The sequence below is a fragment of the Lethenteron reissneri genome, chromosome 14 (assembly GCF_015708825.2).
Source record: "Lethenteron reissneri isolate LAM-NWPU_2019-01 chromosome 14, ASM1570882v1, whole genome shotgun sequence".
Lineage (NCBI taxonomy): Eukaryota > Metazoa > Chordata > Hyperoartia > Petromyzontiformes > Petromyzontidae > Lethenteron > Lethenteron reissneri.
In genome coordinates this window covers 4,983,356-4,998,429 of record NC_083792.1, presented here as the reverse complement: position 1 = coordinate 4,998,429, position 15,074 = coordinate 4,983,356, and the positions used below count along the sequence as shown (strand labels likewise).

At 44.6% G+C, this 15,074-nt stretch overlaps 1 protein-coding gene across 4 annotated transcripts in view; it reads left to right on the top strand.

The window, feature by feature from the left end:
- SPATA7 (spermatogenesis associated 7) overlaps positions 1-15,074 on the top strand; it is a 38,477-nt gene that overhangs the window by 2,199 nt on the left and 21,204 nt on the right. For 3 of the 4 annotated variants that reach the window (XM_061551344.1, XM_061551346.1, XM_061551343.1), the window contains exons 2-3: positions 824-887; positions 12,734-12,805. In XM_061551344.1, the coding sequence (XP_061407328.1) occupies positions 866-887; positions 12,734-12,805 (94 nt within the window). In that variant the 5' untranslated portion in view covers positions 824-865. The remainder of the gene's footprint in view (positions 1-823; positions 888-12,733; positions 12,806-15,074) is intronic. The other variant, XM_061551345.1, reaches the window with a different exon arrangement.

The window sequence follows — 15,074 nt, the reverse complement described above, 5'->3', positions numbered from 1 at the left end:
AGGGGACACAGCACTTTGTTATCCCGTTAGAAGTCAAGTTGTGGGTGCAGTGGTTTTACACGCCGGCTATTGTAGCTGTAACAGTGCAGCTGCACTTGCCACGTGCTGTTGTAGCTGTAAATTTGAAACAATTTAAGCTTTAGAGAATTGAATGGGGATGGGGGGTCACGAGACATCTGGACCACAGTGTATAACATTTCTTGATTTGAAGCTTTCGTGACTGCAAGGATTCATACTCTTAGTTATTTCGGTAAGTCACGTAGGTAAAAATGAAATTTAAAAAAAAAATCAATACGTCGTGATTTTATTGTTTTTACTTTTTATTAATTTTAATTTCATTTTTACCTACGTGACTTTACCGAAAGAACTAAGAGTACAGTGTATAACAGTCCACAAGTGCAATTGCAGCTGTGTAGAACGACTGTTATACAGCGTGGTCCAGATGTCTCGTGACCCCCCCCCCCCTATTTAATTTTCGAAAGCTTGATATATTTTGTAAAGTGAGCTTCATTTAAAACAGAACTGAATATGTAAACGACCCCCCCCAAAAAAACATGTTGGGGGTCAATTAATTGTGGTAGTCACAGGACATCTGGACCAGCCTGTTGTACAGTGTTACTCCAATCTCCCCATCATCCCCCACCCTCTCCCCCTACCCCCCCACTCTCCCCCTACCACCCCACCCTCTCCCCCTACCCCTCTCCCCCACCCCCTCTCCCCCACCCCTCTCCCCACCCCCCTCCCCCACCCCCCACTCTCCCCCCCACCCCCTCTCCCCACCCCCCCCTCCCCCCTCCCCCCACTGTGTGTGGATGCGTCGCAGCTCCGCACGTGGAGCCGGGATAGTGGAGATGAGAGCCTCGGGATGACGTCCAGCAGAAGCGCAGGTGATGCACGCCACACGCACCCGTGGTGCCACACACACCCGTGGTGCCACACACACCCGTGGTGCCACACACACCCGTGGTGCCACACACACCCGTGGTGCCACACACACCCGTGGTGCCACACACACCCGTGGTGCCACACACACCCGTGGTGCCACACACACCCGTGGTGCCACACACACCCGTGGTGCCACACACACACACAGACCCCCCCCCACACACACACAGACCCCCCCCCCACACACACAGACCCCCCCACACACACACACACAGACCCCCCCACACACACACACACACAGACCCCCCCCACACACACACAGACCCCCCCACACACACAGACCCCCCACCCCACACACACACAGACCCCCCCCCCCCCCACACACACGTGTAGACTTGACAGACTGTAGGGGCAAGTGCTGTTAGGGGGGTGGGTGGATCAGCACCACGCCCGACCGCCTTTGTCTCCCTAGTGGCGATGCTTGCAATGCTTACGCACCGCACCGGGTACACTGGAGTTGTCACCAGTGACAATTATTTGAACCGGTCCTGGGCCTCCCTCCTAGGTCGACTCGGCCTCAATTGAGTACCTGGTGTAGCGGCGCGTAGCAAACATCGCCACTGGGGAGACAAAGGCGGTCGGGCGTGGGAGCTGGGGCCACCCACCCACATCGTGTGCCGGGCCTTCATAGGGTGCCGTTCGCTAACAGCACTTGCCCCTACAGTATGTGAAGGCTACACGGGGGGGATCTTTGTCTTTATGTACAGTACACACGCGGACACAAACGCCGGTGACGAGCATCTGAAACCGGTGCTGGGCTTCCCCTAGGTGGACTCGGCCTCGATAAGACTCGGCCTGGTGCGCGGTGTGTAGCAAACATCGCCGCCGGGGGAGACAAAGGCGGTCGGGCGTGGTTTTGCTGGCCACCCACCCCCCCCATCGTGTGCTACGGTGGCGGCCTTCATAGGTGCTGCTCGCTAACAGCACTTGCCCCTACAGCCTGTGAAGGCTACACGTGTGTGGGGGGGGGTCTTTGTCTTTGTAAACGCATTGGTATCGCGTCTGTAGAGTGGCCACGCTTATCCTGTTCGATCCGACACGTGTGTTACTGCTTACAGAGAGAGAGATGCATGCTGTACTGTCAAACTTGCACACTTATAAAGCGACACCTACGCATGCTATACACACAGTACTGTCTGTATTATTGTACTGTACTGCATAGCTAACAGATGCAGGTCCACGTGTGGTGTATGTTGATATACCATTGCTGCCTAGCTACTGCCGTACGTGCACGCTGGCAATTCACACCGTCATGTTCAGTAACAATTACCACGAGTAAATTAGTAGTATTTACCGTACTGTCTACAGCAGCGGTCGGGAACCTATGGCTCGCGAGCCATATATGGCTCTTTCGGTGACGGCATATGGCTCCCAGACAATTTTGAGTTGAAAAAAATAAAATAAAAAATCAGTTTGGAACTGATTTTAAAATACTTGTGATATTGCTTAATAATACTGTGTCATTTTTAAGTAAACAGAAATTAGTTTTGAAGATACATTTCACGGGTCACGCCTGCATGAAGCTCAACCTCACCACGTATGAACCAGAATACAAGGCCATCAGCAAAACCACGCGGCACTAGAAGTCGCATTAAAAGTAAGACATATTTAATTTATTATACGTTAAAAATACTATATGGCTCTCAATGCAATATATTTAGAAATATTTGGCTTTTATGGCTCTCCCAGTCAAAAAGGTTCCCGACCCCTGGTCTACAGGGTAAATGCACGCGTGCGTTCGTATCGTCGTCACAATGGGCTATCGCCCACGTGACACGCATCGGGTGAGGGTCTGGTGAGTGGTGAATGGCCCACGAGTGTTTAGACGAGTTCCGTGTGAATGTTTTAAGTCTGTGTCCCTATTTAAGTGCGGTACCAGTTAGGCCTCGGCAAGGTAAGGTAAAAGTTAAAAGGTAAATACAACGAGCCTACCTTTACCCTACCTTTTACCCTTACCACATACAAATGACCCGATTACAGGGTAATTACTAGGGAACTACTACACATGAAACAGGTTTATAATGATAAATGCTGGGTAGAGCGCTTTAGTCATATAGAATACTCTCGATGATTCCAATTTTACACGCTTTCTTTGAACTCACTCTGTCTGTTGTTGTTGTCGTTGTCGTTATTGTTGTTGTTATATCCTCAAATCTTGAAACTTAATTTTAACCCACTTCCTAATGTGGTATCGACTGCAAACTTGGTATACTTAGGTCATACTGATGACAATACTATATTCTATCATAAAAAAATTATATGTTTTTAAACCATCTTTTTTACATGTTATGTTTCGGCTTGGGTCTTATTGTCCACGCTCAACCGACGTTGCCTGTAATTGGCCACGGTCCCCTTACCCTGTGGCAAGCTTCGGGGCCACTTCCTGGAGTCGTGGAGTTCTGCCATTACTAGTACATTTCATAAAGCGTGTTTTTAATAAAGTTTGTTTTAATATTACTTATTAAATGTAGGCCACGGACTGCGCCACGGAGCTTTTAGCGGTAAACAAGGTACCGTATTTACCGGGTAATACTTCGCGCTACCTTTACCCTACCGGGTAATTCTTCTGAGCTACCTTTACCCTACCCTTTACCTTACCAATTGGCATGTCGACACCTTTACACTTTTACCCGGTAAAAAGGGTAAATTACCTTACCTTGCTGAGGCCTAGTACCAGTGTTGTGTGTCTGAAGCCAAAGCAAGTCACCCACGTGCGTCGTAGAGGGGGCGGTCCAGATGTCTTGTGACTCCCACCCCCCGCCCTGCCCAATTAATTTACTCCTAAAATGTTTTTAACCTTTGTATAAATTGGGGTAACGAGACATCTGGACCACCCTGGACACTGTTGACATTAAGTACTCTCCACTGTATAGATTTTCCAGTGCATTATTGAGACATTATCAATGAGTAATGTATTATTGTTGAGTTGGGCTCGTCAACTGCTGCCAACGCTGGTTCCTTATGTCTAAATTTGCCTACAGATCCGTGTTTCTTTAGAATCGTTGTTGGTGTTTAGTTTGTTGTCCTTCCCCCGTGCCTCCGATTTAGCACGGTTGGGCTACGTACGGTGCGAAAGAAGTTCAACAGTGCATACACACACGACTGTTGTACTACCTACAGAATATTGTTTCCTGTAGTGATATAGTACGACAATGCATACATGGTCTTATTAATTACTGCTTCGGGTAGCTCAAATTATATGTGGGCATCGAGGTGTAGAGTCATCCAGTAAACGTGCCAACAACGTTGGTATGGTGGTGGAACCGTGGGACCAAAGTTAGGCCCCAACGTTTCACATTTACCGAGTGCATTAGTTTTAACACGATTTTATTAGTACATGCTTTTATATAGCTCAACTCTGTCTGTTGTTGTATCCTCACATCTTGTAACTCAATTTTTACCCACTTCTCAATGTGACTGCAAACTTGGTATACTTATGTCATACTGTTGACAATACTTATATTATATCATAAAAAAAAAAACATATTTAAAACATTATTTTTTACATGTTATGTTTCGGCTTGGGTCTAATTGTCCACGGTAAACTGACGTTGGCTGTAGATCACCACGGTCCCTTACGTTATGGCAAGTTTCAGGGCCACTTCCTGGAGTCGTGGAGTTCTTCCATTACTAGTACGGTACATTTCATTAAAGCGTGTTTAAAAAAGTTTTTTTTAATAATACTTATTTTATTTTGTGTTTTTCGTTCAGAAAATTTCGCCCGAGTCTCAATGCACCTGAGAGGCACACGATAGGATAACTTTAAACAAATGTCTAAACAGATGAATTCCTAAACCTATTTGCTCTCCTGCCATCCTATTTCCTGAATTGTTATGAAGATGTAGTATGCCTTGCCTGCCCTTGCTTCATACATGCACCACTATCAAACGATTTAGCTTTTTACATTGACCCTGGATCAAAACCTTGATTTAAGTATGGGTTTCAGCCACCCACCCATGATTAACATCATATTGTTAAGTGTAGCGAGTTAATGGTAGTTACAGCCGAGTCACCAATGACCACAAATATATTTGTGTTTTCACTTAATTTGACTTATGAGCAATACATATTTCAGCTTAATTGCCATGTGATGGGCACTAACAGGACATACAAATGTTTGCCCCTTAGTCTGCACGATAGGCCTAATGAAATTGTTTCTAATTTGATGACACTGAGTCACCTCTACGGATGACGTCCGTGGATAGCACTACAGTGTGTTTTAATGTGTGGGTGGTCACAGGTTTTATGTGGCCCTCGTAAGAAAATTGTTCCCCAGCCTTGTGTTAATGTATAACTTAGAGTGTGTATCGGTTATGGGTAACTAAGGCAGTGCCGCTGATAAAATTGTAATGCTGCAATACATATTTTGATGGTTTATATCACTGTACTGGTCCGAGGTTTTTTTACTTTAATTACATGTACAGCATTTTAATCTTGATTTTATTTATGCAGGCTGTCACAAATTCTGAGCCTTTGCCAGGAATCAAACTCAGGTCACTGGGTATCGTAGCCCAGTGCGCTAATCATCACTGCACCACTGCTGCATCTGACCTACTATCGATACTCTATTGTAATTGGCAACATTTCAGCCTGAAGCTTGTAATCTCTGAAAGTACGATAGGTATAGGACAGGGATGGCTGTGTATTTTTAGACCAAGGCCGACTAATTGTGATCCTGTATAAGCTCTAGGTCTGAGCTTCTATTGCATTCAGAGCTGCATTGCAATTGGTTCAAGCCTCAGACCAGCTCACTTTTAAACTTCACACTGGAACCTGTGCTCACATTATTTCGATGCAAACCATGACCACAGACAGGCCTCTTAACGCTTGCTACCAAGTGAGATTTCAATCACAATTTGTCATGGATAAATGGAATGATATTTATTGGTGAAACATTCTTAAATGAATAACGGCAGATGCGCGTGCAGCAGATGGGCTAATTATATTGGTAAGGCTTACTATATAGCACCGCTGACAAATAGGATTAACTGTGTGCCCTTGCAGTGGCTGCCATACGGTTGCGATTTCTGTCTTACAATTAAGTAGAATGGGGCACTGAGGCCTGCATTGAAGCCATCATATGACCGTGATACTGGTAGGAACCTCCTGGTTACACCAGCCCACAGGGGATTATTGTGTCCGTCCGTCCGTCCGTCGTGCATCCAAAAATGGGAGGGGTGGGGCTGGGTGGAGAGGGGAGGGTGGGGAGGGGCTGGGTGGGGAGGGAGGGGCTGGATGGGAGGGAGGGTGGGGAGGGGTTGGGTGAGGAGGGTGGGCAGGGGCTGGGTGGGAAGGGGTGGGGCTGGGTGCGGAGGGGCTGGGGGGTGGGGAGGGGCTGGGTGGGGAGGGTGGGCAGGGGCTGGGTGGGGAGGGGTGGGGCTGGGTGGGGAGGGGCTGGTCACTCCGTGGTACCCTTATAAAACTCAACGTTTAACCTACTCACGCCGGCTTGTGCCCGTCCTCACAGTCGGGCATATTTGCGGAATACACCACGCCGCCGTTGACCCTGGCCATTGACCGAGCAACCCAACGTTTCTACCAGCTCCCTAGGCAGGAATGTTTTTTTCTCTGAACAGTGGCGAATCGTTTAGTTGTGTTGTATCGTGGTTGCTGAGCATCGGCGAATTTTTTTTTACACAAAGGATGAGAGGGGTACAATCACGGATAATAAGATCTGTGATGTTAGTTCCCCATATCACAGTGGACAGGAGAAGTTCTCTATAGCGATTGCAGAATGCCGCTTAGATTATGGACTCAACCTGTTGTGCTTAGAAATATGTGGCGTTTGTGATTGAGTGTCAGAATAATGGTGGGTTGTACTTTATTGTAACAGCCCGCCTGTGATATTTTGGCACGTTTTCATTTTGTACACTGTAATTATGTGAATGCATTTTTCTGCTTAATAATGTATTTTAAAAAGTACATAAGCATGAAAATCGGCTGCAAATAAAGCAGTATAAAGTTGAGGTTAGAATAACTACATTACTATACTGAAGGTAATTTATATAAACGGCGCAGGGATTTGAGCTTAAGGTCGTTTTGTGTTGTGTCTTAACTGCACAATATGGTGTTCATTGCTGACGTTAACAGTTACCTTTTTTGGCACCATGGCATTGCTTGGAATGATCACCACAGTGCAGGCAGGTCCAGTTCAAGGGTAAAAATTAGGTCATAATAATTAGTTTTTTTACTCTGACACCTTTTTTATAAGGAGTCATGTTTGCATTGACCACAATACCTGCGGTCGGAATGCAAACAAAAAACACAACTCTGATAATGTATGCACTGTCCTTGAAATTGATTGGTCCACACCCGAGAAAAAAAAGGTGTCAGTTTTGTTGCCAGATAAAAGGGTAAAAAAACAATTATCATATTTTGCTACTGGCAAAGGGGAGGTTCCAATGGTGTAAATTCGGTCATAGTTAACATCCTTCTCAGGAATGTTGCCACTCAATGGATAGCTGAAAAATAGTCATTTTATAGGGCACAATGAATGAGGCATTTTGTCAAGGTGACTCTCACGTATGTGTCATTTTGCATCTTCACCCGCCGCTACTGAACATCTGTGAAAAAGAGCTTTGCAGCTAATCGGATTCCTCCAGTATAAAGAATAATTCTGGTTCTGATCCACTGCGCGGTAAATGTACGTGCTTCTCTTCGATTTGCGCGAGAGAAGTGGCGTAGGTAAGCGAAAGGTTATCTCTGTCTTTGCACTGATCAATCGGTCGCAGATAATTTAGTCAAGTCCATTGAGCAAGAGTCCTTAGCGCATGCCTTGGCAAGCTCCATTGAGCGTTGCTATTTTCTTATTCCCCCGCTGAGTGCCTACTTCAGGTTGAGTCAATCGGAAATGATGTGCGTGGTCTTGCTGGCACTGGGGTGTGAGGGCATTGCCAGTCATGTGTAGATGGAGTGTGTGGTTGCCGTGGTACAAAGAGTGGGGGGAGCGGTAGTGTAGTGCTGGTTAGCACACTGCATTACCGAGTTCGATTGACGTAGGATTTCCCTAAGTCCACTCAGCCTTAAATGCGGTGTTTAAAAATATTGGCAATGGTGTGGCGCTGGCGAGGACACCATTCTATCGTGCGCCTTCATCGCAGCTCGCTGACAGCACTTGCCCAAACAGCCTGTGTGGGCTATACAGGGGATCTTTGTATTTTTCATTTGTAGTATAGTGAGGGGAGTTTTGACGTGATATCAGAACAGGACAGAGTTATTACTGATCTAGCTGCTATACTGGGTTCAATGCTTTTCTATGTCAACCAGTGACCAGGTTTGTGTTGTTCTCTTTGTAAGTGAATCATTGTTTGGAAAAAATGTATCCCGCCTGTGAACAGAATACTGTAGAACTTAATTCTTTATTCTGTATTTTGTGGAATTGTTTTTTTCAGGACCCTGTGATTACATGTTAGGTTGACCATAGGATTTATTTGACAGATGCCATCCAATTAGTTATAATCAAGTTGCGACTTAAAAGCAACACAAATTATAGCAAACGACTCAAGTAGTGGATGTTGGAAGAAGAAACCATTATAGTTCGAAAATCAGTACACTATTAAACTTGCACAAATGCATTTTGTTCCAAATAAGGCGAGTTATTTCTCCTAATTCTTACTAGAAAAACAATCGGTGTGACATTTGCTTTCTAACCTGGCCTGAGCATCCCCAAAGTAGGCGCTGGCTGAAATTGAAATGGTCTAAATTTAGCGTTTGATGTATCTATGGCTAACCTACTACTAATAAGAGGCGTTGAATATGTGTGTGCGTGTATGGGGAGCGGTAGTGTCATGGTTAGTGCACTGTCATACGAGCCCGGCGACCTGAGTTCGATTCCCACTCACAGCCAACATCGATGGCGAATATCTAAACCGGTCCTGGGCCTCCCCTAATTTGACTCGGTCTTAAAAAAATATTAGCTGTTCCAGTGTGAAAAACATCAGCACTGGTGAGACAAAGGCGGCCAGGCATGGTGTTGGCTACTCCACCCCCTCATGTGCCATGCTGGCCTTTCATAGGTACTCACTAACAATACTTGTCCCAATACAGTAGTCCGATAAAGATCCTTTGTCTTTGTACGCACCCGTGTGCATGCTTGTGAATTGTGAGTGTCAACGGTTGGACGGACTTGTCACCTAAATTATGTTTGTGTTTGTGTTGGTCTCCAGGGAAACAAGAAGCTTGTGTTTACAGATAGCCCTGCCACCCACAGCATGTTAATGGCCAATGGCCCCTTTAGGTAGGGAGGGCCCTTAAGTTTTATGCTGAACTCCCAGTTAATGGTGATGGTGGTGGTGGTGTTTATTGAGGCATGGTCGTTTTTTTTTCTAAACCACTTGTGTATTGCACCACCTGCATAATTCATAGGCTTGTACCGTTATTGAAGAAAGCACGGCAGGCAATCGAAAGTCAAATGCTCAGCCTATAAATTATGAGAAGTGCAAGGAATAATAAATTAATTGTTGAACGGGTTCCCCGCTTTTGAAAAATCACGCATTATCGATCGCAATAGATAAAAATTAACCCGTAAAAACAAGGTTTTTCACTATAAATCCTTTATATGCGTGGCATCGGTTTTATTTTATTATTCATTTCTGTTGTTCTTGAGTAAGAGTTTCATTTTTATCACGTTGGTATTTTAAATTAAATATGACAATTTTTTTTCCTAAAAAGTGGAAAATTTAGGAAAAATTTTCACGAAAATAAATTGTCACGCACAACGAGTCTGTGTGCAAAATGTCAGCTCGATTGGATCACGGGAAGTGGGTTAAAAAACGACCGAAAGATTTGCACGGTCGTAAGCGCGCAAGCAAGCAAGCAAGTGAACTTAATATAAAGGATTTAAAAAAAGATTGAAGGTTGACATCGAACGGAAGTCGTGAACCCGGCTAAAGAAAGCAAATTGTGGCTGAGATTGGTTCGGCCCCCGTCATTGCTAATGAGCAGATTAAAGGGGGAAATTATGTTTAAGAGACCTGTAAATATGAAACGGTATTTTTGTTGCCTATATAATGATGGTACACTGCCATTCATGTTTTTTTGTTATCGTGATGTGCACTCTGTGCTCGCTGCTAAATGAATGGCAACTGCACGCGTCATATGCAATGCGTTGAAACAACACGGGTTAACTTGACGACGAGAGAATGTGGCCAGACACAATGTAGCTTCCGTTTAGAAGCCTTCATCTGCCTGGGCACTTTTGATTTTCAACTTTTAACTTATTTTATTTTCATCTACGTGACTTTACCGAAAAAACCAAAGCGTATGGACCCTTGCAGTTACGAAAACTTCAAATCTAGATATTTTAATTTGCTTGAGGGTATTTTAAACTCCCACTTTTACCTTAGGAGACCCCTTTTTTAAATCCATAGGTGTGCCTCTCCAAAGCAAAGCTATTTTAATTGTTAGCCTTTCTTACAAGTGCTTTCCACGTCTCTAAGTTATTGAGCTAATCATGGGAAAATGTGTCTGCTTTACAATGTTTATTACCGAGTGTCGCTATGCCTTCTGCTTAGTTGGCTTCATACTGGTACTAACCTCCTGGTTACACCAGCCCACAGGGGATTATTGTGTCCGTCCGTAGTGCAGGGATGGGGCTGGGTGGGGAGGGGAGGGTGGGAAGGGGCTGGGTGGGGAGGGGAGGATGGGGAGGGGCTGGGTGGGGCTGGGTGGGGAGGGGAGGATGGGGAGGGGGTGGGTGGGGAGGGTGGGGCTGGGTGGGGGGTGAGAGGGGTGGGGCTGGGTGGGGAGGAGCTGGTCACCCCGTGGTGCCCTTATAAAACTCAACGTTTCACCTACTCACGCCGGCTTGTGCCCGCCCCTCACAGTCGGGCATATTTGCGGAATACACCACGCCGCCGTTGACCCTGGCTATTGACCGAGCAACCCAACGTTCCTACCAGCTCCCTCCGCAGGAATGTGTTAATTACAGCAGCAGCAGCAGCAGCTTCAATTGGGAGGTAACTCATGTGGGTCGCTGAGGTTGTTGCTGGGTGGACGGCTTGCTCTGAACTTTTATTGTCCGAGACTTGAAGCTCCTACTCGCCACTTAACCAAACAATTAAGTGCGTGCACTTATCATGGCTTGCATTACTCCGGCGTTGTAACAGAAGAAAAAGAAAAAGCGTAGCTCTTAAATGTTGCGTCCGTGTTGTCTGTATTCCGTAATGGGTTTTTTCACCGGCGCAGAAAGATCGAGGACAAAATGCCGTCGTAATACAATAATTACTCCCATACTCAGCTGCTGCAACACTTATATGATTGAATTGCACATGGTCTGCTGCCTGTTTATTGATTTAGACATAATAAACCCTGTTTTCTAACTCTTAGCATTCTCAGACTATTGATATTCAGAGCAAGCAGGATCTTGAAAGCTGCACTTTGTGTAGTAATTTGATGTTTCACTACAGTTGTCGTGTGCGTGTTATCGTTTACAACATTATATATGGTTTGTAAATCTTACATATGGCCAGCCTGGCCTATTAACACTGCAAATACTTTTCTCTAGGTGATTAATACTGTGCCTCCATGTGTTTACAGTATTTATTTTACATGTATACGTTACAGAGGTATCAGTGCAAGGGCATGTCAACGCATGTTGAACAGGATATTGAATTATTAATGTTTGCACAGTGTCACACTTGTTACTTTTCTAGGACAAACTACAAATGACTTGCTCAATACGTGGCAGTTAAGCCTAACCATTGACCATTAAGTTCATACTCCGTTTTCTAATTATTGTAACTGTACTATAAAAAATATGTTATCACTTTTTCATCATCTTCATACATTATCTGCCTAATGCTGGATGAACGCCTCCCCACGCCATTGCCATCCATCTGACTCCTGCACGTGAACTGATCTCATCACTCCATTTCCACAGTGGTCGTGCTCTTTCACATTAAATATCTATAACAGTGTATGTTTTTGATGGTAAAACAAATGTTACATTTTGATAAAGAATGTTCACAATCTGCAGGAATTCGGTCAAGTCACGTAGATGGAAATTTTTTAAATCAAATAAAGTGATTAAAAATATCACGACGTTTCAATCGCAACACAAGCAGTCGTCATCAGGATTATAATTTTTTCTACCTACACTGACTTTACCGAAAGAACCATAGAATCTGCGTGTGAACTCTTACGTGTGATATTTGAATGAGAGACGTGGACACCGACTTAAAATGCAACAACGATGAAAAGTGTGCGAAGAAGTATGAAGAGATGCAGGCTTGGAATTACACAGAGACAATTTGCGGAAACGCATGAATCGACGAACAAACACAAATCAGAAATACCTTGTTGACTGTTGAGCACAGTAAGTAGACTCGGGCAGGATTCATCGTGAGTAGGATGATGGCCAATGGACAAAGACGGGTGATCGATTGGCAGCCAAAGTAGGGAATGCACAGTTTATGTATGTGTGTTGAACTTCTTTCATACCATACCTTGACAACCGTGCTAAACGGAGTTGATGCGCAGGAGCGAGATAGATTTTGGCACTGCTGTAATTAATTCAAAACTTGAGTAAATGAATTACAAGCACAATGTAGAAACAATGCCATATACATGAAATGTATCACTCTAAATTGCTGTTGGAAGAATTTTCAGGTTAATTATTCAACCCTAAACCACACAAATGAAAAAAAAACATTGCATTTTTTAGGTTCTGTATATCGTCCTTTCTACTTTCCCTACTATGAAAGTTATCATGTGCATATATTTTTGGGGCTAATTGTATATGTACAAGAACTGACGCCTCTGCCATGCTGTCTTGTTGTTTTATGCTTAGACGCGTCGTCATGGCCAGGGCGCCGCAGCATTGTGGGGTCAGCTCGGGGTCACCTGGCGATGAAGAGTGGCCGTAAGCCTCCCAACAGCCTGACATCACCCTCTCTGCGTCGTTTTTACTTTTTGTTCATATTGGCGGTGGAAAATAAAATCACAATGAGGCACAAAGTTTTAGTAATAGGTTTTTACCCTTTCAACTGGTACAAAAACTGACACCTTTATACAAGGCATCATGTTTGCAATAACCACAACACAAGCAGTCAAAATGCAAACAAAAAGAAACAACTCTGATGATGATAATGATATGCATTGTCCTTGAAGTTGATTGGTCCCTACCCGAGACAGCTTTTCTTAGAGCCTAGTCTCCATTGGTGTTGGACCAGATGACGCCAAAAGGCGTACAACTCAAAGACAGCGCACTATCAGAGTATTGAGAGCTCAGGGTAAGCATTTACACTATGAGACCTCCTTTACCAGTGGAAAAATATAGTAATAGGTTTTTACCCTTTCAACTGGTACAAAAACTGACACCTTGTGAGTAGGCACAAAGTTGTTTACTTTTAAGCAACTTTTTGTCAGCCCTCTGCTGGACAAAGGCTTCATCCACGCGAGCGGCGCCACGCTGGCGAGATGTTAAATAGCTCGCCTGGTATGCATGAGGTTGTGGTTTCGATTCCGACCCTGACGCCTGTATATCAGGAGTTTGCATGCCCTCTCCCTGTGGTTGCGTGGATTTTTCTCCGGTCCTCCAGTTTTTTCCTCCACATTTAGATTCAATATGCGTTTTAGAGTATTTGGCTGCTATAAATGTCCACACGATAAGCCACTTCGTTGAGCTATCATTTGTGGCCAAGTCGCTTCTGAAAACGAGCTACATAGCTCGGTGGGCCATACCTGGTAAAATACAACTAGTTCAGTTAAGTTCGTGGGTTTTGTGGATTGTTTGACCGTACTTGAGCAATACAACAATGGGTTTTGCTGCATTGCCCTCTGCTGACAAGGTAGCCCTGCAGCAGCCTACAATATCTGCCTCATGGATGGTAGTGGCCCATGCACGCAGAAATCCTGGCTCAACCCTGCTTAGCGTCTCAGTTCTGACGAGATCCGGGTGCATTCCAGGTGATACGAAAGACCAGATAGCAGTGTCAGAATGCAAAGTTGTCATCTCTTGGTTTTCAGTTTGAGTGATTAGTTGCACGGATGATCGCGTTTATCCAGTTAGACCGTCTATTTTACAAGGGAGATTCGTGGTACTTCAGTACAGCAGCAAACTAGAGACAAAAACATGAAGATGTTCACCTTGACCTAAGATGTTGTATGCACCTTGATGTACAGTTGGAACACCTGTGTATTGCGTGCATAATCACAAGATATGGTGTCCCAATCCGACATTCATCATGGTTAAAGATTTGCAATTTAAATCAAACTTCCAAATGAAACTTATTTATAAAAAATGTTATATACCACTCTCTTCACTCAATGACACTGCAACCTAAGTTCAAAAACCGCATTGTTACCTTATTTTTAAACCGTGTATTTTTAGTCACGCGCCGTTTTCTTTGTGCAGTGAAAGGTACACCGCTATTTAAACCATGCGGTATAGCTGCCAAATTCACAGCCAACAAAGCAATGAGCCTATAATTTATCCGTTCACCTGGAAAACGTCCTTATTCAAGGCACACCGTGTATTCTCCTAATTGTGTGAGAGAATGCCAGATCTTCTTCTTGGTTCTTTCGGTAAAGTCACGTAGAAGGGAAGTAATAAAATAATAAAAATAAAACATAATAAAACAATTCTCACGACGTTTCGGCCACAACGCAAGCAGCCGTCCTCAGGTGAAAACCAGGTCCGTCGAGGCGACAGAGTCTGAATGAAACAGCACACGAGCTTGGAGCATATATATAAGCTGGGCGCATTGACAAAGGAATTTGCATATCAAAAGGAATTTAGCATATTTATGGGAAATGCAGGAATGTGATTAGTACTGCATATGCATGTGCATTATGCAGGATTAACAGCATCAAAGGGAGCTGCAGTTACTGCTGCTGCTGCAGTTGCTGCTGCTGCAGTTTCTGCTGCTGCTGCAGTTGCTGCTGCTGCTGCAGTTGCTGCTGCTGCTGTTACTGCTGCTGCTGCACTTGCTGGTGCTGCTGCAGTTGCTGCCTTATCCATTTTAATATAACACTATGTATTATTCTACCCACCCTAATGTGTATCACACTGCTATATGTTTACTATACAATTACGACACCATACATTACTCTGCACACTGCACCATGCCAGTGAGTGGAACGCGGTCTGAAAGTCACCGTAAACGTGAACACAATCAGTTAAGATCCGA